Raw genomic sequence first — 20,179 nt, forward strand, 5'->3', positions numbered from 1 at the left:
TTCACCATGGATAGGGCTCTTACTATAGTCCTGGAGGTGTGCTAGACTGTAAGGAGGATAATGAAAAAGGTTTAAGGCGAGGACCTGTGTCTCTGTGTTACTTAGTTGCTGGCTCCAGTAGAGGTCATTTTCCTTTGTAGTGCCTGATATCCGTTTCCTCAGCTTCTGGAAGCATCCTGATTGTACTTTAGGAGAGTAATTCCTTCCCTACTCTGATTTCACCAAAGCCAAGCAAAATGGCTTATTCCAGACCTCTGGTCTCACAGACTGGTGCAGAGAGCTGTTTACAGGGACCGGTCGGAATTGTGGCCTGATGTTCACGGCCATCCCCAAAACAGAAACTGTACAGGAAGCAGGTGTCAGGGCAGCACCTTTGCATTTGCAATAACCAATCCTGAACCTTCCATTGTCAAAAGAGATAAGGAAGTTCCAAATATTTTACACACTCACACATGTGCAAGTATATGTCATGTTAGTAAGGGTGTGTCTGTATTTCTACGCCAGCCAATCTGAGTAAAGACAGAAATGTATGTATACCCATATACATGAGGCTGAATTTTATGGAAACAAGTGTATATATAGAGAAAGACACACATATATTACATAACTACAATATTTTAGGAAAAACATACTTATCAATACACACATACACACTAATAAAGTCTATGATAAATGTACACTTGAGTATCCTTTCAAGGTATGTTTCTTAAAAATCTATGCGTCAACAGAATTTTTCTAAATCAAATCATCATGTTTTGGTAAAGGATATCAATTCATAAAGTAAAATTTTATGTTTTTAAAAAAAATATGAACTATTCTATCACTCCTTAATTTATCTATTTGGCAAAATGGCATTATTGAGTAGTCAATTTAATTAAAATTGGCATATATCAACATATAGGACAGTCTATTCCGACTGTTGCACAAAAGATCTTAAAAAATGATTAAAGGAAAAAGAAGTTTCATTACTTTTGATTAAGGGTAAATTCTAAATGAAAAAATTTAAAGATTTCTCTTACTTCCTTTATTTAAGGTTGGGAGAAAGACTTTGTCTTTAAGAGATTTTGATAAAAATGTATTTTTTTTTTTATCAACAAATATTTACTCTTTAAAAATAGTTGAAATTTCTACCTTGAAAGGTTATCAATTCGGAGTCCATATTTCGTGTCTGTCTCCTTCTTTCCCACCTTAATTCTGAATTCTTTATCCACCAGCAGGACGAATGCGATGGCTCCATTGTCTGGCTTCATGTACAGTAAAAAGGAATCTTTCACTATCAACCACCTGGAAGGAGATTTTAAAAGTTGTACCGAATTACTGAGACAAAAAGAACAAAGTATACGACAATTCTGAAGTAAACACACTCGCAGGCAGTGGACAGTTTTATTTTTACATTGGGTTTCAGTTTTTAAAAACCACAATGAGAGGGATTAAAAATGGCAGAGTAAGTGGATGCTGCAAGGATGTGCTCCTAGGAATAAACTGGAATTATAACTAAAATACAGAAACACTTCTTGAATAATCAATGAAAAACTCGCAGGAGAGAACCCTGATACCCAAGGACCGAAAGTGGAGAACGCATAGAGACTGATTTATTTTGTATATTGTTAAAAAATATTAATAATATAAAATTTATAAAAGGAAAAAAATAAAAATAAATAAAAACCACAATGAAACAACAACAACAAAAAACTTTTCATTATGTTTTTCTAAGAAGTGCTGAGACCAAGCAATTCAATATAATTCACTATCTTTTTAAACACTAAGGACGAAGAAGCCTGGAACAACACCCCTGCCGAGGGGAGGGAGTGTTTGCAGGATGTACAGCGGGAGCCCCAGCTGTTGGGAGAATGGAATGTGTTGGTGTTTGCTAAAATAAACTAACAGAGAAGAGGCAAGTAAGTTTCTCAGTAAGTATAATTTTCCTTTTAAAAAATCTAGTAAGCACCCAACACTGCATATTCTGTTGCTCATTTCAAATTATTTGCAATTTTTAGGGACCATTATTAAATGATGTTCGATGGGACATGATCTCTCAAAAGCATATTTCCATTCAATATATGCTTAAGAGCTTCATAATAGAAAAGTACAATGACAAAGTAGGAGTTAGGGTGGAGGTAGAAACAGCACAAAGATAAATCATACATCTTCTCAAAGGATCTTACGAGGCCTGTGCGGTATAAGCAAGGATAATTCCAGGCTGAATGGGACAGGTATCAGAAGAGGAAAGCAAATAGTGATAGGTGAGAGGAGGGAGTCCTTAGTTCTGACTAAGAGAGCACACTGGTGGTGTTCTCCCAGAGGCAGAGTCTGTGCGAGGCCAGGAAGGACCCGTCACAGAAAGCCCAAAGTTGGTAGTCACCGTGTCCATCCCACAGGGAGGGAAGGGTGAGCAGGGCCCTGAGCTCTGGAGATGCTGCATGTGTTGGGAGACAGTTTGGTGAGGCCAGGGTCTCAGAGAGAGTAGGAAGGGAAAATGGGCAAAAGCCGCTCTGAGGAGGGTTTGGGGGCCAAGAAGGTTGATTTTATCTCAGGGAACCAGTGCTTTTTAAACATGCCTGATCATCAGAATCTGTTAAGATTTTTGTTAAAAAATAATAGAGTCCAAGGCCCCATCAAAAAGGCCTAACAATTTGTATTTAAAACAAACATCAAGGTGTTTATTAAATAAGGGAATCCTCATGTCCTGCCAAGGCCATAGGATAATAATATCATTGGTACTATGTTTCAAAAAAAAAGAAGAGAGAGAGAGAGAGAGAGAGAGAGAGAGAGAGAGAGAGAGAGAGAGAGAGAAAGAAAGAAAGAAAGAAAGAAAGAAAGAAAGAAAGAAAGAAAGAAAGAAAGAAAGAAAGAAAGATATGAAGGAGAAAGAGGGATGTGGTGTGGCAGTTAGCAAGTTGCTATAATAATACAGAATAGCTCTTCTTACACTTCACTGGATATGCAGCACCTGGAGATCCTCTCAAAATGCAGATTCCGATTCAGGAGGTCTGGGGCAGGGCCTGAGATTCTGTGTGTCTAACCAGCTCAGGGGGTTGCCTATGTTAGGGCCACTCTGCTTAGTAAAAATACAGACGGTACCCATGGCACTCAGAGTGGAAAGAGCAAGACAGAAAGAATGGAACTGATTCTATCCAATAAAAGAGTAATATGCAGATTGACCATCATCCCAATACACAAGATGGCTACACCCATGTGGTCAAAGATCTTGCTCCCATGTGGACACAAGATGGCTACCACAGATGGCCAGCAGGGGAGGGCAGTTAGGAGAGATCCTAATGGCAAGGGAAGGCAGTTGGGGGCAATCAAGCCTGAAGGGGAGGGCAGTTAGGGGTGATCAGGCTGGCAGAGGAGGGAAGTTGAGGGTGACTGGGCCTGCAGGGAAGGGCAGTTGGGCAGGAACCAGGCCTACAGGGGAGGGCAGTTAGGGGTGACCAGGCTTGAAGTGGAGGGCAGTTAGGGGCAAACAGGCTGGCATGGGAGCAGTTAGGCATCAATCAGACTGGCAGGGGAGTGGTTAGGGGGTGATCAGGCTGGCAGGCAGAAGTAATTAGGGGCAATCAGGAAGGCAGGCAGGCAAGCAGTTGGGAGCCAGCAGTCCTAGATTGTGAGAGGGATGTTTAACTGCCCATTTAGGCCCAATCCTGATGGGCCTAACCCTTGAGGGTTCCTAGATTGGAGAAGGTGCAGGCTGGCCTGAGGGACACCCCCACTCTGTGTACGAATTTCATGCCCCGGGCCTCTAGTCTATAATAGTAAAAGCATAATATGCTAAGTAGACTGAATGTCCTTCTGGACAAAGCTGGGGCTGGGAGGGAAGCTTGGGTCCCGGGTGTCTGCAAGCAGCTGGAGGGAAGCCCTGTTCCTGGTTGCCAGAGGGAAGCCAGTACTGGCAGCTAGGGGAAGGAAGGTCTCCTCTTGCATGAATTTCATGTATGGAGCCTCTAGTATACATATAAAAGCCTAAGCAACATTTATGACTGGTCAACCAAACAACTAGTCAATCAAACAACTGGTTGACCAGTTGCTATGACACGCACCTACCACTAGGGATAGGCGCTCAACTCAGGAGCTGCCCCCTGGTGGTCTGTGGGCTCCCGCAGCCAACCTCCTGCTGCAGGCTCACCTCCCGCAGTCCCTTCCCCCAGCAGGGACTGGGCAAGATGGCCCCAGTCAGCCCTAATCGCTGGCCAGGCTGAGGGACCCCACCTGTGCACGAATTTGTGGCCTGGGCCTCTAGTGGATAATAATCTCAATAATTTTCAACAAATGCAGAAATTATGCATTTTATAAAATTTCTCAATACTGCTCAATATGAATGCCAAGGTCATGATATCAAATGGTAACTCAGTGATTCTGATGGCCATGACTAAGTAACTGATAAAGCTCAGTTAAGGCTTAAAAAGAAAAGATAGATTGTATATCTGGTAAAGTATATCCAGACATGTGGCTGCCAACTGATAAAGCTCAGCTAAGGCTAAAAGAGAGATGATAGATCCTATATTTGGTAAAGTTCCTTCTTTCTCTGCTGAAGCTTCTCTCTGCTTGACTTTGAAGCAAGCTAGAGAACAGACATGCGGCACAGGCCCAGAGACCTGGCTGACAGGCGTTGACAACCACAGCTGGCAGGCTTTCCAATCTGGGAAGAAAGTCAAACATACCAGACTTGTGATACTGGAATGGCATGACAGCCAGTCTGGCCAGCGCTCCACACCATAGACAACTGTGGGATGACAGTAGAATGATGCCATATCCAGGTGAACCAGCTCCCATGACAGAATAAACCTCAGAAATGCTCCTGAGAGCACAGGCTCATGTGTTAACTACCAGGGCCAAGGGATGCAAAACATGTCCTTGGGAACAGGCCACCAGGTACCACTGTGCAGTGCTCTGCACAAGGATGCCGGCTGAAGGAGGGCACTGGCGTCAGCCACATCATCCTGCAGAAGGGGGCACTTTTCTCTAATTTGCACACAGATTCCAAATAGGCCACAAACAGCCTTGTTGGGCATCAGAAATGAGACAAAGGGTACTCCTCAACTCTACAGGATGCCATTCATGTGGTATCTATGTCAATGATGACTCCCTTCAAGATGTGGCAGCCTAGAAATATGGAATTGTTTAGTAGTGACAGCTGGAGTTTTGAAAGCTAAACACAAAAGATAATGGTTTCTGTTTTGACAATAATGAGTTGTTTTTTTGTTTTGTTTTGTTTTAAATATAGTTTTGTTAATTTAAGAGAGGAAGGGAGAGTTAGAAACAACAATGATGAGAAAGAATAACTGATCAGCTGCCTCCTGTACACCTCATCCTGGGAATTGAGCCTGCAACCTGGGCATGTGCCCTTGACCGGAATTGAACCCAGAATCCTTTAGTCCACAAGACAATGCTGTATCCACTGAGCCAAACCAGCTAGGGTAGTTGTTCTTTTTAACAGTCATTAGCTATCAGGGTAAACTGACTCCTAGCCTTTATTTGGAGCTTTTCTTAATTACACCATTCATTAAAGCTCTTCTGGTTTCTTCCCTTTCTCTCTTTTGTTCTTTTGTTAATAGATTCTTTTTTTTTCTCTTTTCTTTTTTTTTTTCCTTAACGAGAGGATTTGTAACACAAAAGTAATCCATCAACCAGCCTTTTGGGAGATAGCACCGGCTGCTCAGGGATTAAGCACCTGCCTTCAAGTCAGAGTCCCTGAGCTCCAATTCCGGCTCTGCCACCTGCCTGATTGTGTGAGTGTGCCCAACTGAGCCTAAGTCTATAAAAGGAGGGTAACAGCAATGCCCTGCTCCTATGTGTCTGTGCAGATTAACTGAGATGACTCATATACATTGTTTAGCACTGTTCCCAGCGCCAGTAAATCTGAACTTTTATGAGTATTGGTCTAAACCAGGTGAGATGATGGTCTGTTCCAACAAGATGCCTCCTGCCTATGCTACTACTGCTTTGGCATTAAAATGCATTCCCACCAAGAGTGCATGGTGGTTCCCTTTTCTCTGCATGCTCACCAACACTTGTTTGTTAATTTATTGATGGTAAACATTCTGACAGGTGATATCTCATCTTAATTTTCATTTCTATCATGATTAATGATGTTCAGCATCTTTTCATATGTCTAGTGGCCATCTGTGTGTCCTCTTTGGAGAAGTGTCTATTCAGGTTCTTTGTCCATTTTTAAAATTGGATTGTTTTTGGTTTTTTTTTTTAGTGTTCAGTTTTATAAGTTTGTTACAAATTTTGGATATTAACTCCTTATTAGACGTGTCATTGGCGAAAATGTTCTCCTATTCAGTGGCTTTTCTTTTCTTTTGTTAATGGTTTCCTTTGCTGTGCAAACACTTTTCAGTTTGATGTAGTCCCATTTGTTTATTTTTTCTTTTGTTTCCCTTGCCTGAGGAGACATATCGGAAAAATATTGCTACAAGAAATATCCAAGATTTTACTGCCTATGTTTTCTTTTAGGATTTTTATGGTTTTGAGTCATATTTAAATCTTTAAGTCATTTTGAATTTATGCTTGTGTATGGTGTAAGAAGGTAATGGTGATCTACTTTCATTTTTTTGTGCATATTTGTACCATTTTCCTATCATCATTTATTGACTGTCTAGTCTATCTTTAAAATGGTCTATCTTTACTCCATTCATGTTTTTGCCTTCTTTCTAGAATATTAATTGACCATAAAGGTGTGGGTTTATTTCTGGGCTCTTTATTCTGTTCCATTGATCTATATGTATGATTGTATGCCAGTACCATGCTGTTTTGATTGTTATGGCCTTATAGTATAGTTTGATATTAGGAAGTAGATAATGAAACTTAGAACTTAAAATTTCTTCTGTTATGATTTTCAAAGGATTTATAACTGATTAATAATTTTTAATTTAATTTAAAACTAGTGTGTAAAAATTCCCCAAATATCCAGTTTATTAAAAAATATACACAAAACTCCTAAGTCCTACCTTCTTGACCACCGGTAGCAGACTCTTCCCTGACCACAGCAATTCAAGCCAGGTATCCTGTGTCCTCCGGATCTTTTCATTATCATGCCTTCTCTGAAAGAGATATCAAGGTAACCCATCATCTTCACATTCCCATCTCACTCTTAGCTGAGACAACCTTGCAATGTGAGACTAAATAAACTGCTTCATTCTCACGACTTTCCTGTTTTTTCTCTCCTCCTTCACCTTCAGATAGCTCAGTACCCTATTTGCTAGGATGAGTCCTAGCAGCTCATCCTCAAAGCACTCCCCCAACAATGATCTTTACTTTAAAAAGTTAAGCTCTTTATCATACTGAGCTCTCAAATTGTGAAGGAAAATAATATTTAAGTAAATTTCAATCTTTGTTGCATAACATACCTTTTACACAGGATTATTTTTAGTCATGGAAATGAGTGATGAGCAGCTAACTTTTATAAGTGCTTAGAAGGGATCTTATATATTTGAGTTTTTAAAAACTGACATATTCACATATAACATTATATTGAGATATTATTGACATATTATATTAGTTTTAAGTATACAATACAGTGATTTGATATTTGTATATAATGTGAAGTAATTGATCACCACAGTAAGTCTAGCTACCACCCATCATTTCACAGTTACAATATTTGTCTTATGATGAGGACTTTTAAGATCTACTGTCTTAGATATTTTCAAATATGTAATATAGTGTGTTTGATTTTTAATACATTCTCCCACATCATATTTGTTACCTGTATTAAACAGTACAACTGTGGGGTTACAGAAAATTGGTGCTCTAAGCACATAAGAAAGAGGGTAGAGCAATTGCTACTTTTGTTTCTGTAGCAAGATATTTTGTTTTGCCTAAATAGATCCCTTCAGTTGCTCTGCCTCTGATGAGAAGAAGCAACCAGTAAAACTAGATGAGTCCTATCATCCTGGCATACCAATAAATCCATTTTTTTATATTTAATAAATTTTTATGTTCAGATTATTATAACTGTACCTCTTTCCCCTCCCCATAACTCCCCTCCACCAGGTTCCTACCCCACCCTCTGCCCTTAAATCTAATGTTAATACTCATCAATATTCATACTTCTCTTTAAAAATCCAACACGGGAACTTACATGCCCTTTGGTCCCAAGTCATGAATGAAAGACAGCTGGCTTATATCAAGAAATTCTGTCTGAAAAGAGCCAAAAATCCATACTTTAAAAAGTCAGAAGAAAAGAAAAATTTATGCATTTAAAAAAACACGTTAGTTACTTCAATGTGCAAACACTTCTGGGATACTGCACAGACTACACAGATCAATAACAATGGTTTTTTTCCTGAAGAGTCCAGATAAAAAGTATATGCATAAATAAAACACAAGCAAGAAAGTGATGTGTGCTGTACTATGTAGAAATAAAATGCTCACATAGGCCCTGGAGAAAGAATTTCCTCCCAAATTCTTTTGTGCTTGTTTTTTTTTGTTGGGGAAGGGAGATTGTGTGGCATAGTATACCTACAAATAATAAAAGAATTCTGTGAAGGGAGTGATGCTGGTACTAGAATTGGAAGATGGACTGGCATGTGGAAATGGGAGATGAAGGGGAATACATAAGAGGAAAAGTGTAAAAAGGTCATTGGATGTACAGCTGAGCTAGAGACAGTCAGATAAAGGAAAGTAACTGAAAATTAAATGGCAAAGTTGGTTGAGGGGATGTTGGGGAGGGGTTTTTGAACACTAGGAATACTAAAATATTCTAATAGAAATGTAACAAAATTACAATTAAATAATAAAAATTTAATTAAAATTTTAAGTAATTATAATATAAAATAATTTTAGTGAGTATAATGGGAGAGAAATTTTGATCTACCTTCACTAAACAAATTATGAGACAATTAAAAACTATAAATGTTATAATAACATCCCTGGCTAACATTTACTGAGTATTTAACATCATTGACCCTGTACTAAGAATTTTTCACACATTATCTTCAACCTTTCTGATTGATGTGTCTCTCTCACATTGATGTTTCTCTGAAATAGGTACTATTTGTCCTATTGTACAGAAGAGGAAATTGAGGTTTAGAACAGGAATAGGCAAACTTTCTTTGCAGTGTCAGACAGTAAATATTTTAGGCTTCATGAACCATATAAACTACTGTTGCATGAAAGCAGCCATAGATAATACATAAATGAATAAGCATGACTGTATTCCATTGAAACTTTCTTTATCCATACTAAACTATGAATTTATTATAATTTTATGTCATGAAATATTATTCCTTTTGTACTTTTTTCAATTTTTAAGAATGTAAAAGCTATTCATATCTCACGAACCATACGAAAACTGGCAGTGGACTGGGTTTGGTCCAATGGGTCACAATTTATCATCCTCTGATTTAGAGACGTTAAAGAAACTGTTCGAGATCACAAAATTAGCAAGAGGTGTTCAGAGTTAGGTCAGACCAGTCAGTATTCTCAAAAGTAAGCTGCCAAGGCAAAAAGTCATCCAACATTTATTCTACTAAAATTGAGTAACTTTATTCTACCTAGGTGAGTACTAGATGAAAATGTGGAGGCACAGAGGGGAAAACCAATGAATATTATATAATTCTTAGCATGTATACTCCTTGAAACAACTAGAGATTAACACTATTTTGCTCCCAATTTAAAGAAGCGGCCACAGTAAACCCAGATCTGCCAATGGACTTTGACCATGTCAATAACAGCCTTACTAGAAAAATCAGACAAAAAATACATACTCCTGGCATCAGGAAGCAGAAAAGAGGTGGATATGGAAAGCACTTCACATCCACAAAGTTCTGTGGGAAGAACCATAACGGTTACATGTGAAAGTCTTTAGAGAGTTGTAGAGACAGGGTGACTGCTTCCTGGCTGATATGACATTGCAGGAGAAATAATAGTCAATCGAGGCTAGTAAATGAAATTAATAACATGAAACATAACAGTTTTCCTTTAAACTTTGTATATGTGATTAGAAATACCTACTATTAACCTTGTAAGTACTTAACAGTTAAGGTCTTTACACTTCATTTCTTAAATTAATCATAGTGATTCCGTACTATGCATTTTTAATCTGATTTGTGGAAATGCTTACTCACTGAAAAATGTAGTAACACATATTAGAAGTGACACTGAAGCTCTGAGCCACAGAATCCAAAAGTTTTAAAACTCTAAGCCACAGATCTACTTATCTCTAGGGAACAGAGAGAAAGTGTCATTCCCAAAGTACCCGGGAAGAAACTATCATAGAGGTGTGGTTAATTTATGCAAAGTCACAGAATAGTTGAATGGAAGAATAGGAAATGAAAGCAAATATCAAGAAAACCTCTTATCTAAAACCTGACTATTTCCTTAATCACATAGCTCTTATCAGCAAATAGTTGACAAAAATATATTTTTTAAAATAATTCAGAAGTCATAACTTTACAATATCGAAACAAAATTGCCAAGGCTAAAGAATTTCATCTAAATTTAAAAGTACTAGTATACATTAGCAATACAATACATTAAAGTTGTGCATTACTGTAAAATTTTAAATTATCCTAATGGCTTAGTAAAATTTGACTAAAGAGAGATTTTGAGAAAGACTTGGCCATGCTGTAGAGAAAAGGGAAACTATCTGGCAATACATATTCTAATACAGATTTATCCAATTGAAAGTAAATGTGACAAGATCAATTGAGAAGCACAGCTAAATAATAAATCTAAAATTTAACAAAGATTATGTTGTCTAAACTTCTCAGGGTATCTTCAGCGATAAGATTTCTGTTCTCCATTTGGGCAGGTGATTCTCAGGGGTAAGAATTTACTCATTGCCTGCTGAATGTGGCTCAATGGTTAAGCGTTGACCTATGAACCAGGGGTTCAAGGTTCCATTGTTGGTTGGGGCACATGCTCCAAACTTACAGAATGTGTTCTAGACATTTTCTTTGGAAGGGAAAACCTAGCTATACCTGACTGAAGATATGTTCTTCCTCATTTTTGATGGTTATTTAAATTATTCCCCCAACAGAAGAACTCTCAAAAATGATTCAAGCCTTTCAGGCTCATCCCCAGTGTGGGGCTTGCAGGAGGCAGCCAATCAATGATTCTCTCTCATCATTGATGTTTCTAGCTCTCTCTCCCTCTCCATTCTCTGAAATCAATAAAAACATATCTTTTAAAAATAATTTAATCATTAATTTAGCCTGACAATATTTCATAGAGCTTATTGATCTCTTGAATAATGTACAAACCAATATCATTTTTTCCCTCTAAGTAACTTGAAAAAAGTATGTTAGGGAAACAGAGAAGCAAAGAGTTCCCTTGCCAAAGGACAAGAAACAAATGCCAAGGGTAACAACAAACCCTGGGAGTGATTTCACAACCACATACACACTGCTTTTCTACCTCATCTTTATATTAGAAAGGGGATGTTCAGAGGCCCCCCTTTATTCCTGAGGCAACAAAATTCAAGAGAGTGGCCAAGTGGGACATTCTCGGAGGTAATGAAGACAAAAGCATGGGGTTGGGCAGTGCCCTTACAGTAAGGGTGGGAAGTGGGCTTACTCACTCCTGGAAGGGTGCCTGCCAGGTAAAACAATGCAGCTCTGGAAAGAAGAGAAGACAGCTCATCTGTGGAGGGAAGGAGAGGCTCCACAGCATCCAGTCTCTCCCAACTAAGACCCATTCATGAGAATGGCATTTCCATTCATTGCAAATATTGCTGTTTAAATTAATACAGCTTTTCTTTGTTGGAATGGAAACATCACTGTGTATCTTTATTAGTTTTACCCACTCTTCTCTTCAAGCTAAATTTATATATCTTAAAAAGAAAGGGAGAGGTGAGCTCTGTGAGATGTTTATTCTCAGATTCCTTACTTCCAAAGTGGTGATTTCAAGCTAATCATCACCTTAGAGAAAAGGAATGTTAAGTTAAGGAGTCTGATGATTAACTTGAAGTTAGTGATAACACTTTATCAGCTTACAGCCCTTCTCTTGGAAATTATTCACTGGGTTCCATTTCTAGATTCTAACCTACAGTCAGGAAAAAGTACATGTATTGTTTCTAATGACTTCTCCTTTAAATTCCCTGGAAGATACGTAAGCATTTTCTAGTTATTAATTAAAATACCCAGTTAGTGGGTTTGGTACTACAATTCAGGACACAAAAGGAATCTTGTTTGAAATTGTATATGTTATACTTTAAACAATAAATAAATAAATATTTTTTAAAAGAAATTGTATATGTTATTTTTTTTCTAATTATATGGATTCCTTGAGAAGAGATGAAATATTCCCATTTTACAAATGAGTAGAGAAAACAGAATGAATTACCAATCATCTCTGAGGGAACTATTTAATGTAATGTTAAATCTACTAAAACACTAGGACACTTTGCTTTTCAGAACCTCAAAGAGGAAAAGAGGAATTAAAACTCCTGGAGGAAACGGAGGCTATCTAAGTATTAATTTATACAGTGACCATATAGAAGTAGGAAGAGCCCTGGCCAGTTTGCTCAGTGGTGAGAGTATCAACTCTTGGACCAAAGGGTTTCAGTTCTTTCAATTCCCAGTCAAGGTTACATACCTCAGTTGCAGGCTCAATCACTGGTCTGGTTGGGGAGTGTGCAGGAGGCAACTAATTGATGTGTCTCTCTCACACTGATGTTTCTCTCTCTCTCTTTCTCTCTCCCCATCCCATCTCCCCTCCACTCTCTCTCTCTCTAAAAAAAATAAAATAAATAAAATAAAATAAAAATAGAAGAGTTGTCCAAGTCTAATTGTACTAAAATTTTATTGAAATTAAGGAAATGATCCTTCTTATCCCTTGACCTATGATCCACAATCCTATTGGCCTAAGGACCCAAATTACTTAGACACATAGTGCCAATCTAATTTCACAAATATGAGGTGGAGGTTTTCACATCTAGTCTCTAGGCCAGATTACATTTAGTATGAAAAGAGAATAATGTCAGAGAATTAAGATAGATCAAATTGTATCTAATGCTTGAATTATTTTTGAGAGTTCTTCTGTTGGGGGAATAATTTAAATAACCATCAAAAATGAGGAAGAACATATCTTCAGTCAGGTATAGCTAGGTTTTCCCTTCCAAAGAAAATGTCTAGAACACATTCTGTAATTTTTAAATACACTATGGGTCAACTTTGGAAATATTTTTCTGACTAAAAAAGAAATCAGAATAAACATTTTTGAAAAGTGTGTAATCAACATTAGAATCCAAAATATAATAATGTGTGTGGGAAGAGAAAACTAAATTCAGCAAATACAGTTCCAGAACCAAAAGGAAGAGTAAAAGTAAAGTCACAGGCAGGCAGAAAAGTAAAACAAAAGGAACTTCATTACATCCTGGTACCAGTGCTCATTTAAAGAACTCCCTACTAAAGAGAAGAGCATGTCTGAAAACAGGTTTCAGAGAACGCAATAGGAAGCAGCATTTTTAGTAATAAGAGCAGTAATAACTTCATTTGTTACATCCATTCAAAGTTGCCTACTTCCAAGTCCATGAAGGAAAGAAATCCTTCCCATTCCTTCTCTTGAGATCCACTGGTTGGACCCAGATTTCTGCTTTCCCTGGGAAAACTCTTCCCCAGGATTATGAAAACATGCGAGCTCCTTCAAGTCCACCATGGAACATCCCAGGGCAAGCTGCTGCAGAAGGCGTCCATAGTCTTCCCCACCCCCCCAACCTGGTAATTTACCTATAAAGGGGGCCAGCTGGGTGCATACTCGACCTTCCAAATAATATGCTGTCAGGCAGCATGAGGGCAGAGTCAAGATGCTCTTGCTTCTTCTCCTAAATACCAGAGGTCTTCCCTCTTTCTGTGTAGTATTTTATGTGACACCATTCTCTAAACTAGAGGCCAAGTCATAACTGCACCTATTCTCAAGTTCTGTACAGACACCACATACATACATCCAACCCTGCAGCAATACAGTTCATACCTACGCAGACACAAAGTCTAATAATCCATTGCATTGTCATTTATCTGGACCTTCACATAAGCGAAGGCTAACCCTTTAAAAACAGCACCTTCAAGGGCCTCTAAGCCAGCAAAGCTAGTGTTTTCTGATATCCTCTGTAAGGCCACGCTCCACTCTGTGTGTGCTTCCCAGCTGCTTGCAAGTTCCACCATCTCTTATTTTCCAATAGTTACTTTTCTCCCTGGCTTTTCCCAGGCTTCTCACTTTCACACGAAAAGACAGGCCTTTTATAAGCATCACGGGCCGATCAGATGGCATTCACAGCATGCTCCATAAAATCTCTGGGCATTCAGGTCTGTTCCACTCTTTTCATCACTTTCTAATACTTAAAGTTTTCTCTTAAGGGTTAGGAATTCTTTGGGACTTTATTCTGGAAGCCTGAGGAGAAAAGTAGGCTGATTTCTAGATAATCTAACCTGTAGCAGCATTTCAAGTTCATTTAAATCTACTGTTACAGACATATCAGTTATATTTTTGTATCTTAAAAATAGCATCACCATAACCTAGATCCTTTCTGTCAAATCAATTTTGTGTTATTTCATTTATTTTAACACAATGAATAATCCAAAAGTGGATACAAGTACCTGTGTTAATAAAATGATCCAAGATTTAGTTGATGATCTATGATTTTATATAATAAATTATTTGAAATAATAATAACTTATTTAATATAATTTCAATTAAAAATAATAATAACTTATTTAATATAATTTCAAAAATAGTACTTACTGTTGCATGATAGTTTCTGTACATGGGCATTTTTAGTAGCTTTGTCAAGTAATCTTCCAGTTGTTTCTGTAATGCAAACATTTTAGATAAGTAATAACATCATCACACTTAGAGAAAAATTTAAACAGTGCCAATAATGTGATCATCAGCCCATCTTATCTTCTGTAAGTTATTTTAATGATTTATTAATGTTACTGCTGGATAAGGAATCCTGAATCGTATTAAGAAGTTATTTCATAGTTCCCTTGAACCATTATTTAAATCTCTTCTTCTTAAATTTTTACATACTTAGGTCTTTTATAAGCTGCTGACAAGGCCCCAGCAGTATGTTCTCTTAATCTTCCATAATTACTAGCACAGAACTTGCCCATAATGGGTGGTTTTAAAGCATTTCAACAAATGCTTTATAAAACACCTGAATTTCCTCAATTCTGACATTGAATTTACTGGAATATGTACTGTAATTCTTAAATATATTTTCAGGGGGGAAGCAAGGAGGGAGTTAAATAAAAAGAGACTTTCTAGTAAATTGTACTCTGACTTCAAATATGTTAAGATGAAAGGGGGTCAGGGGGTTGTCAATTGTACTGACTACTATGCTTGCTGAAGTACCAACTGTTAAAGCCATAGTTTATCGCTTTCAACTGCACTCACATATGTACACATGGTAACCCAAAACTATAGAATTTTATTTGTCTAGGTATCTACGAAAATATATGTATTTCAGGCCCCTAAAAAGATTGTAATCAAGATGACAACTACAAAGATCCCTTTTAGACCATAAAAGTTTCAGATGGCAAAAGAGTACTAACATTTATTTGTTAATTTTCTAGTAAAAAATTAATTTATCCTATGCAGGACCACATCACTGAAGCAGAGCAGGCCTGAGGTTTCTGTCCTACTGATGTTCATGTGCTGCTCTATCCTCCTCTCCATAGATATATTCCCAACATATATTTAGGTCAAACTATTCAAATTCTGAGGCAAATGCATGAAAATGTATGACTTAAAAAGAGAAGATCTCAAAACTCAATAATGAGCTCAATCTTGACTCACAACGAACCCATAATGGTCCCTGCAGGGAAGACAGCTTCTTCACAATATCACTCCTACAAAAGGAAACACTTCTGGAAAAATGCAACATCCCAGTGTCAGAACAGCGTGGGGGAAAGAAGGTTGCCTAACCCATTCCAGGGGCGAATCACCAGCCAGGATAATGGGTTGCTGAGAAAAATTGAAGCCAGACCCTCCTCACCCCTCAGTAGATCCATGTTTCTACAATGTGGCAAAGCTATGTTCTGAACAAAAGAACGGTGAGGGACTTACCCTCCTGCCAAGGAACTGTTCCTCTTTCATCATGTTTTCAGAGGAACTGGGCAAGCTTGGCATCTCCCGAGGCTCTTCTTTGACATTCTGTCTTCTAAATGTGTGTCTGAAACACACACACACACACACACACACACACACACACACACACAAACACAATGCACACATTTACTAGATTATTCTTTGAGCCACGACTCTCTGATATCTTTCCATTTTAAAATCTTTTTTATATATATTTTATTGATTTTTTTTTTTTTTTTTTTACAGAGAGGAAGGGAGAGAGATACAGAGTTAGAAACATCGATGAGAGAGAATTATCGATCAGCTGCCTCTTGCACTCCCCCTACTGGAGATGTGCCCACAACCAAAGTATCGGGTCTAGTAACAATTAATGTCGTTTTTAAACATTCATTTAAAATCTTGCTTGGCGTTGACTTGTATTGACATAACCTTCAAACACGTGGTATCTACAGAACGTGTGAAGTGCAATTAACAAGTTTTGCTTGAAAAAGTTTGTGTTTGGTTTGGTTTTTGTTGCAAAACTAGGGCTAAGAAGATGGCGGATGAAGAGCATATTCGGCACTGCATGCTTTACGAGTTCCAATTAGGAAGAAAAGCAAGTGAGGCTGCAAAAAACATCTGTAGTGCTCTTGGTCAAGATGCAGTTAGTGCCAGAAAATGCCAGCATTGGTTTGAGAAATTTCGTGAGGGAAATTTTTCGTTAGTTGACAAGAGTGGTCGAGGCCGTGTGTCCAATTTTGATCAAGAAGCTCTTCAAGCTCTTTTGGTGCAAAATCCTCAAATTACCCAACAAGAGCTTACGACAACTTTAAATTGTTCACAAAAAACAATTTCCAATCAATTGCGTGCTCTTGGCAAAGTCCAAAAGTTTGGAAAATGGGTTCCTCATGAGTTGACCGACAACAACCGTAATCAAAGAGTCACAATTTGCAGTTCGCTCCTCTCTCGTCAAAACCGTTTGCCGTTTTTAGAGCAAATTGTTACCAGAGATGAAGAATGGGTGCTGTATGTTAATTTGAAAAGGCGGCCTCAATGGTTGGACAAAAATGAGGCTCCGCAGCCCACGCCAAAACCTGACTTGCATGCGAAAAAAGTGATGTTGTGTGTTTGGTGGAATTTTAAAGGAATTCTTCATTATGAACTTTTACCATCTAACCAAACCATTACAAGTGCAGTGTATAGTGCCCAATTGGAAAGGTTAGCCCAAGCTTTAAGAGAAAAAGAACCCGCGCTGCTTAATCGGAAGGGCGTAATTCTTCACCACGATAACACACGACCGCATACTGCAAGAATCACTGCTAAAAAACTGCGCCAGTTGGAATGGGAAGTTCTCCCTCAACCTGCATATTCTCCTGATATTGCCCCTTCCGATTACCATTTGTTTCGTTCTTTGCAAAACTTTCTTCTTGGAAAAAAATTTCATAATGAAGAATGCCTCAAAAATGCATTGACCGAATTTTTTGCATCAAAATCACAAGAATTTTACAACAGAGGGATTAAAATGCTTCCTGAGCATTGGGCACAAGTAGTAGAAAACAACGGCAACTATATTGTTGATTAAATTTTGTTGTATTGTTCAAATAAATTCGATTTATAAAAGGTATTAGAAAACGACATTAATTATTACTAGACCTAATACATGCCCTTGACCAGAATCAAACCCAGGACCCTTCAGTCCGCAGGCTGAGGTTCTATCCACTGAGCCAAACCGGTTTCAGCAACTCTCTAATATCTTTTGTGAGATGGCTTATTACTGGAAGACAGTAAGTTCTACTTAATAGAACATATCTACCAACAATAGACAGTTAACTCATAATATGAATAAAACACACTTTCCACTCAACTTGGACATCTGGGCAACCTTATAATTAATTCTGCAACAATTACCTTCTGGTGGGAATGGGGATTCGGATAAAGGCTTTGTACTTGAGCAGTTCTCTGTGAAATTCTTGAAAATGCTTGAATTTCCTTTTAACTTGCCATTTAAATTCCCCATGGGTTAATTCAATAGTGTAAAGATTGATACACCGTGCCTAAGGAGATAAATGAAAAGGATTGGTATTTTAGACAACAATAAAAATTCTGATGAACAGTAGCTAATTAATAAGTAACATGGAAGTACCCCTAAATCCAACCTATTTATTTTGTGTAAGTACTTAAGTAAAATGTTTTCAAAAACAACTAGTTACAGAATAGTATTCTCTTAAATGTTTGTCTTATAATATTCATAAGACAAACACAAAATCTCACTAAAAACAAACTCCCACAAATCCTATTTCTCCAAACTTACATATATACACACATAGAGAGACACACACAGACACACACACACACACACACACAGCTGAAACAAGAAACCAAGTCAAGGAGACAATGAGTGAAGGCCCTACTTAGCCATCAGGGATTGTCCAAAAGTATGAGCAGTGAGCAGACAGTAGGAGGGGTGAGAGGGAAGCTGGAGGAGTGGATCCCAGGAGTATTACCTTGGCCCACTTTTTGCCCTTCACAAATGGCATTATACCTTCTTCTGAAATGCATTTCAAGGTCCCTCCTTGTCTACATCTTCCTGTCCTGAAGCCCCGCCCATAACCAGGAAGGAACAGGTGCATTAGAGGGAAGGGAGCACAAGATCTTCCTACCCTCAAAATATTTTCCCTAACAACTTAAGTAAAATAATTCAAAACTATATCTTATGAAATGCAAATATATCTTGGCAACTAGTGAATTATTTCAATCAGAAGAGCTAACAGCCCTGGGGAATATAAATTCTGATATAGTAGAAGATGTCATGAGATGGAGGGGTATTTATAAATAAAGCACAGGAGTTATTAAAGGAAGATCCATAGTGTTTGGGGGGGAGGGGCGCAGGAATTAAAGTGGTGAGGAGGAAGTGGGGGAGGGGAATAGGTACTCTGGACCACCTAGAGGACACTAGGCCCTGCCAGGAGACTTGGGTGTCATAGATGCTGGGAATGAGACAGAGTAAATGTCTCCTACTCTGCTAGTTTATCCAGGTTGCAGTGTCAGCAATCTCATGAATGATTCCTGGCCTGTGGCCATTGGTTACTGGTATTTGCCATATATTTCAAATTTCTAAAGCACAACCACTCTGTATTGATGTACAATATGAAACACAAGTATGGGAGTCTATGTAATTTGTGCTCTTAAATCTGAAGTCCAACCATATCAATGATAAATATTCAAATTTAGCACTTGCTTTGCATCTAGTTAGGATCCATGATGGTTATTACAACTGGAAATTAAATGAACCAAGTTCTAGGTCTGATTCTATATGCTGCCTTTCTCCTTGCATCACCTTGTATAGTGCAAAAAAAAAAAAAAAAAAAAAAGATGCAGAAAACAGAATGGCCAGAAACTTCGCATTCAAGTGAAAAATGCTCAATTTAAGGTAAGTCAAATAAATAAGAAAAACTATGCAATGTAAGCAAGCTGTAACATTTCTTAGTATTCTACTTCCCAGTCTAAGAAAATGAAATACTTAACCAAACATTGCAAATGCCAAGTTTTTTTTGTCACCGATAAACCCTATGTGTTTTGTACACTAAATTTCTTCACAATTGTGAGGCAGTATGGTGCAATGGAAATAGCCTGCCACAACCTTTTTGAAAAATTTTAAAGGTCTGAAATTCTTTGATGCAGCCTGCCAGCTGGGAAGCCTCAACCACATGTTGGACAACATCCCAGCAGAATTACTGGAATTCTTTGGAACTGGAATAATTTGAGGAGTCTTAATAAAGGAACTGCCTGCCAGTGAAGATGTTACAGGGCTAAGAAACCATAAAGAAAGGACAGTCACCTGGGACTTGTGAAGGCATCCCTGGTTTTAAAGGGACAAGTGGCAGAACAACTGGCAGGATCAGGAGCTGGAATGGAAGGAGAGATCTGTGGATGCTTTGGTGGGGAGATGGGGGCCTTTGGTCAAGAGACACAGCCATCCTGGGTGACCTCAATCTCTTACCTGGGCTCTCCAAGAGGATAAAGCAGATAGCAGGTTGGGGCAGGTGGGTGGAGGAGCAGCTAGAGGGGCAGGTGGAAGATCGCCATCCTGGGAGGGCAGGTGATAACACCTGTCTCATCAGGTTGTCACAAGAGTGAAAAGAGAAGTGCTTAGCCATGAACTGGC

At 38.3% G+C, this 20,179-nt stretch overlaps 1 protein-coding gene across 4 annotated transcripts in view; it reads right to left on the reverse strand.

Annotated features, from left to right (window-relative positions):
* Positions 1–20,179, reverse strand: part of PLD1 (phospholipase D1) — a 190,118-nt gene that overhangs the window by 81,317 nt on the left and 88,622 nt on the right. For all 4 annotated transcript variants that reach the window (XM_045583669.1, XM_036444503.2, XM_036444505.2 and 1 more), the window contains 6 exons: positions 17,923–18,068; positions 16,015–16,120; positions 14,689–14,754; positions 8,087–8,145; positions 6,954–7,046; positions 1,132–1,284 (listed from right to left, as the gene is read on the reverse strand). In XM_045583669.1, the coding sequence (XP_045439625.1) occupies positions 1,132–1,284; positions 6,954–7,046; positions 8,087–8,145; positions 14,689–14,754; positions 16,015–16,120; positions 17,923–18,068 (623 nt within the window). The remainder of the gene's footprint in view (positions 1–1,131; positions 1,285–6,953; positions 7,047–8,086; positions 8,146–14,688; positions 14,755–16,014; positions 16,121–17,922; positions 18,069–20,179) is intronic.

Source organism: Pipistrellus kuhlii, unplaced genomic scaffold, assembly GCF_014108245.1.
Source record: "Pipistrellus kuhlii isolate mPipKuh1 unplaced genomic scaffold, mPipKuh1.p scaffold_m20_p_2, whole genome shotgun sequence".
In the NCBI taxonomy this organism is placed as follows: Eukaryota; Metazoa; Chordata; class Mammalia; order Chiroptera; family Vespertilionidae; genus Pipistrellus; species Pipistrellus kuhlii.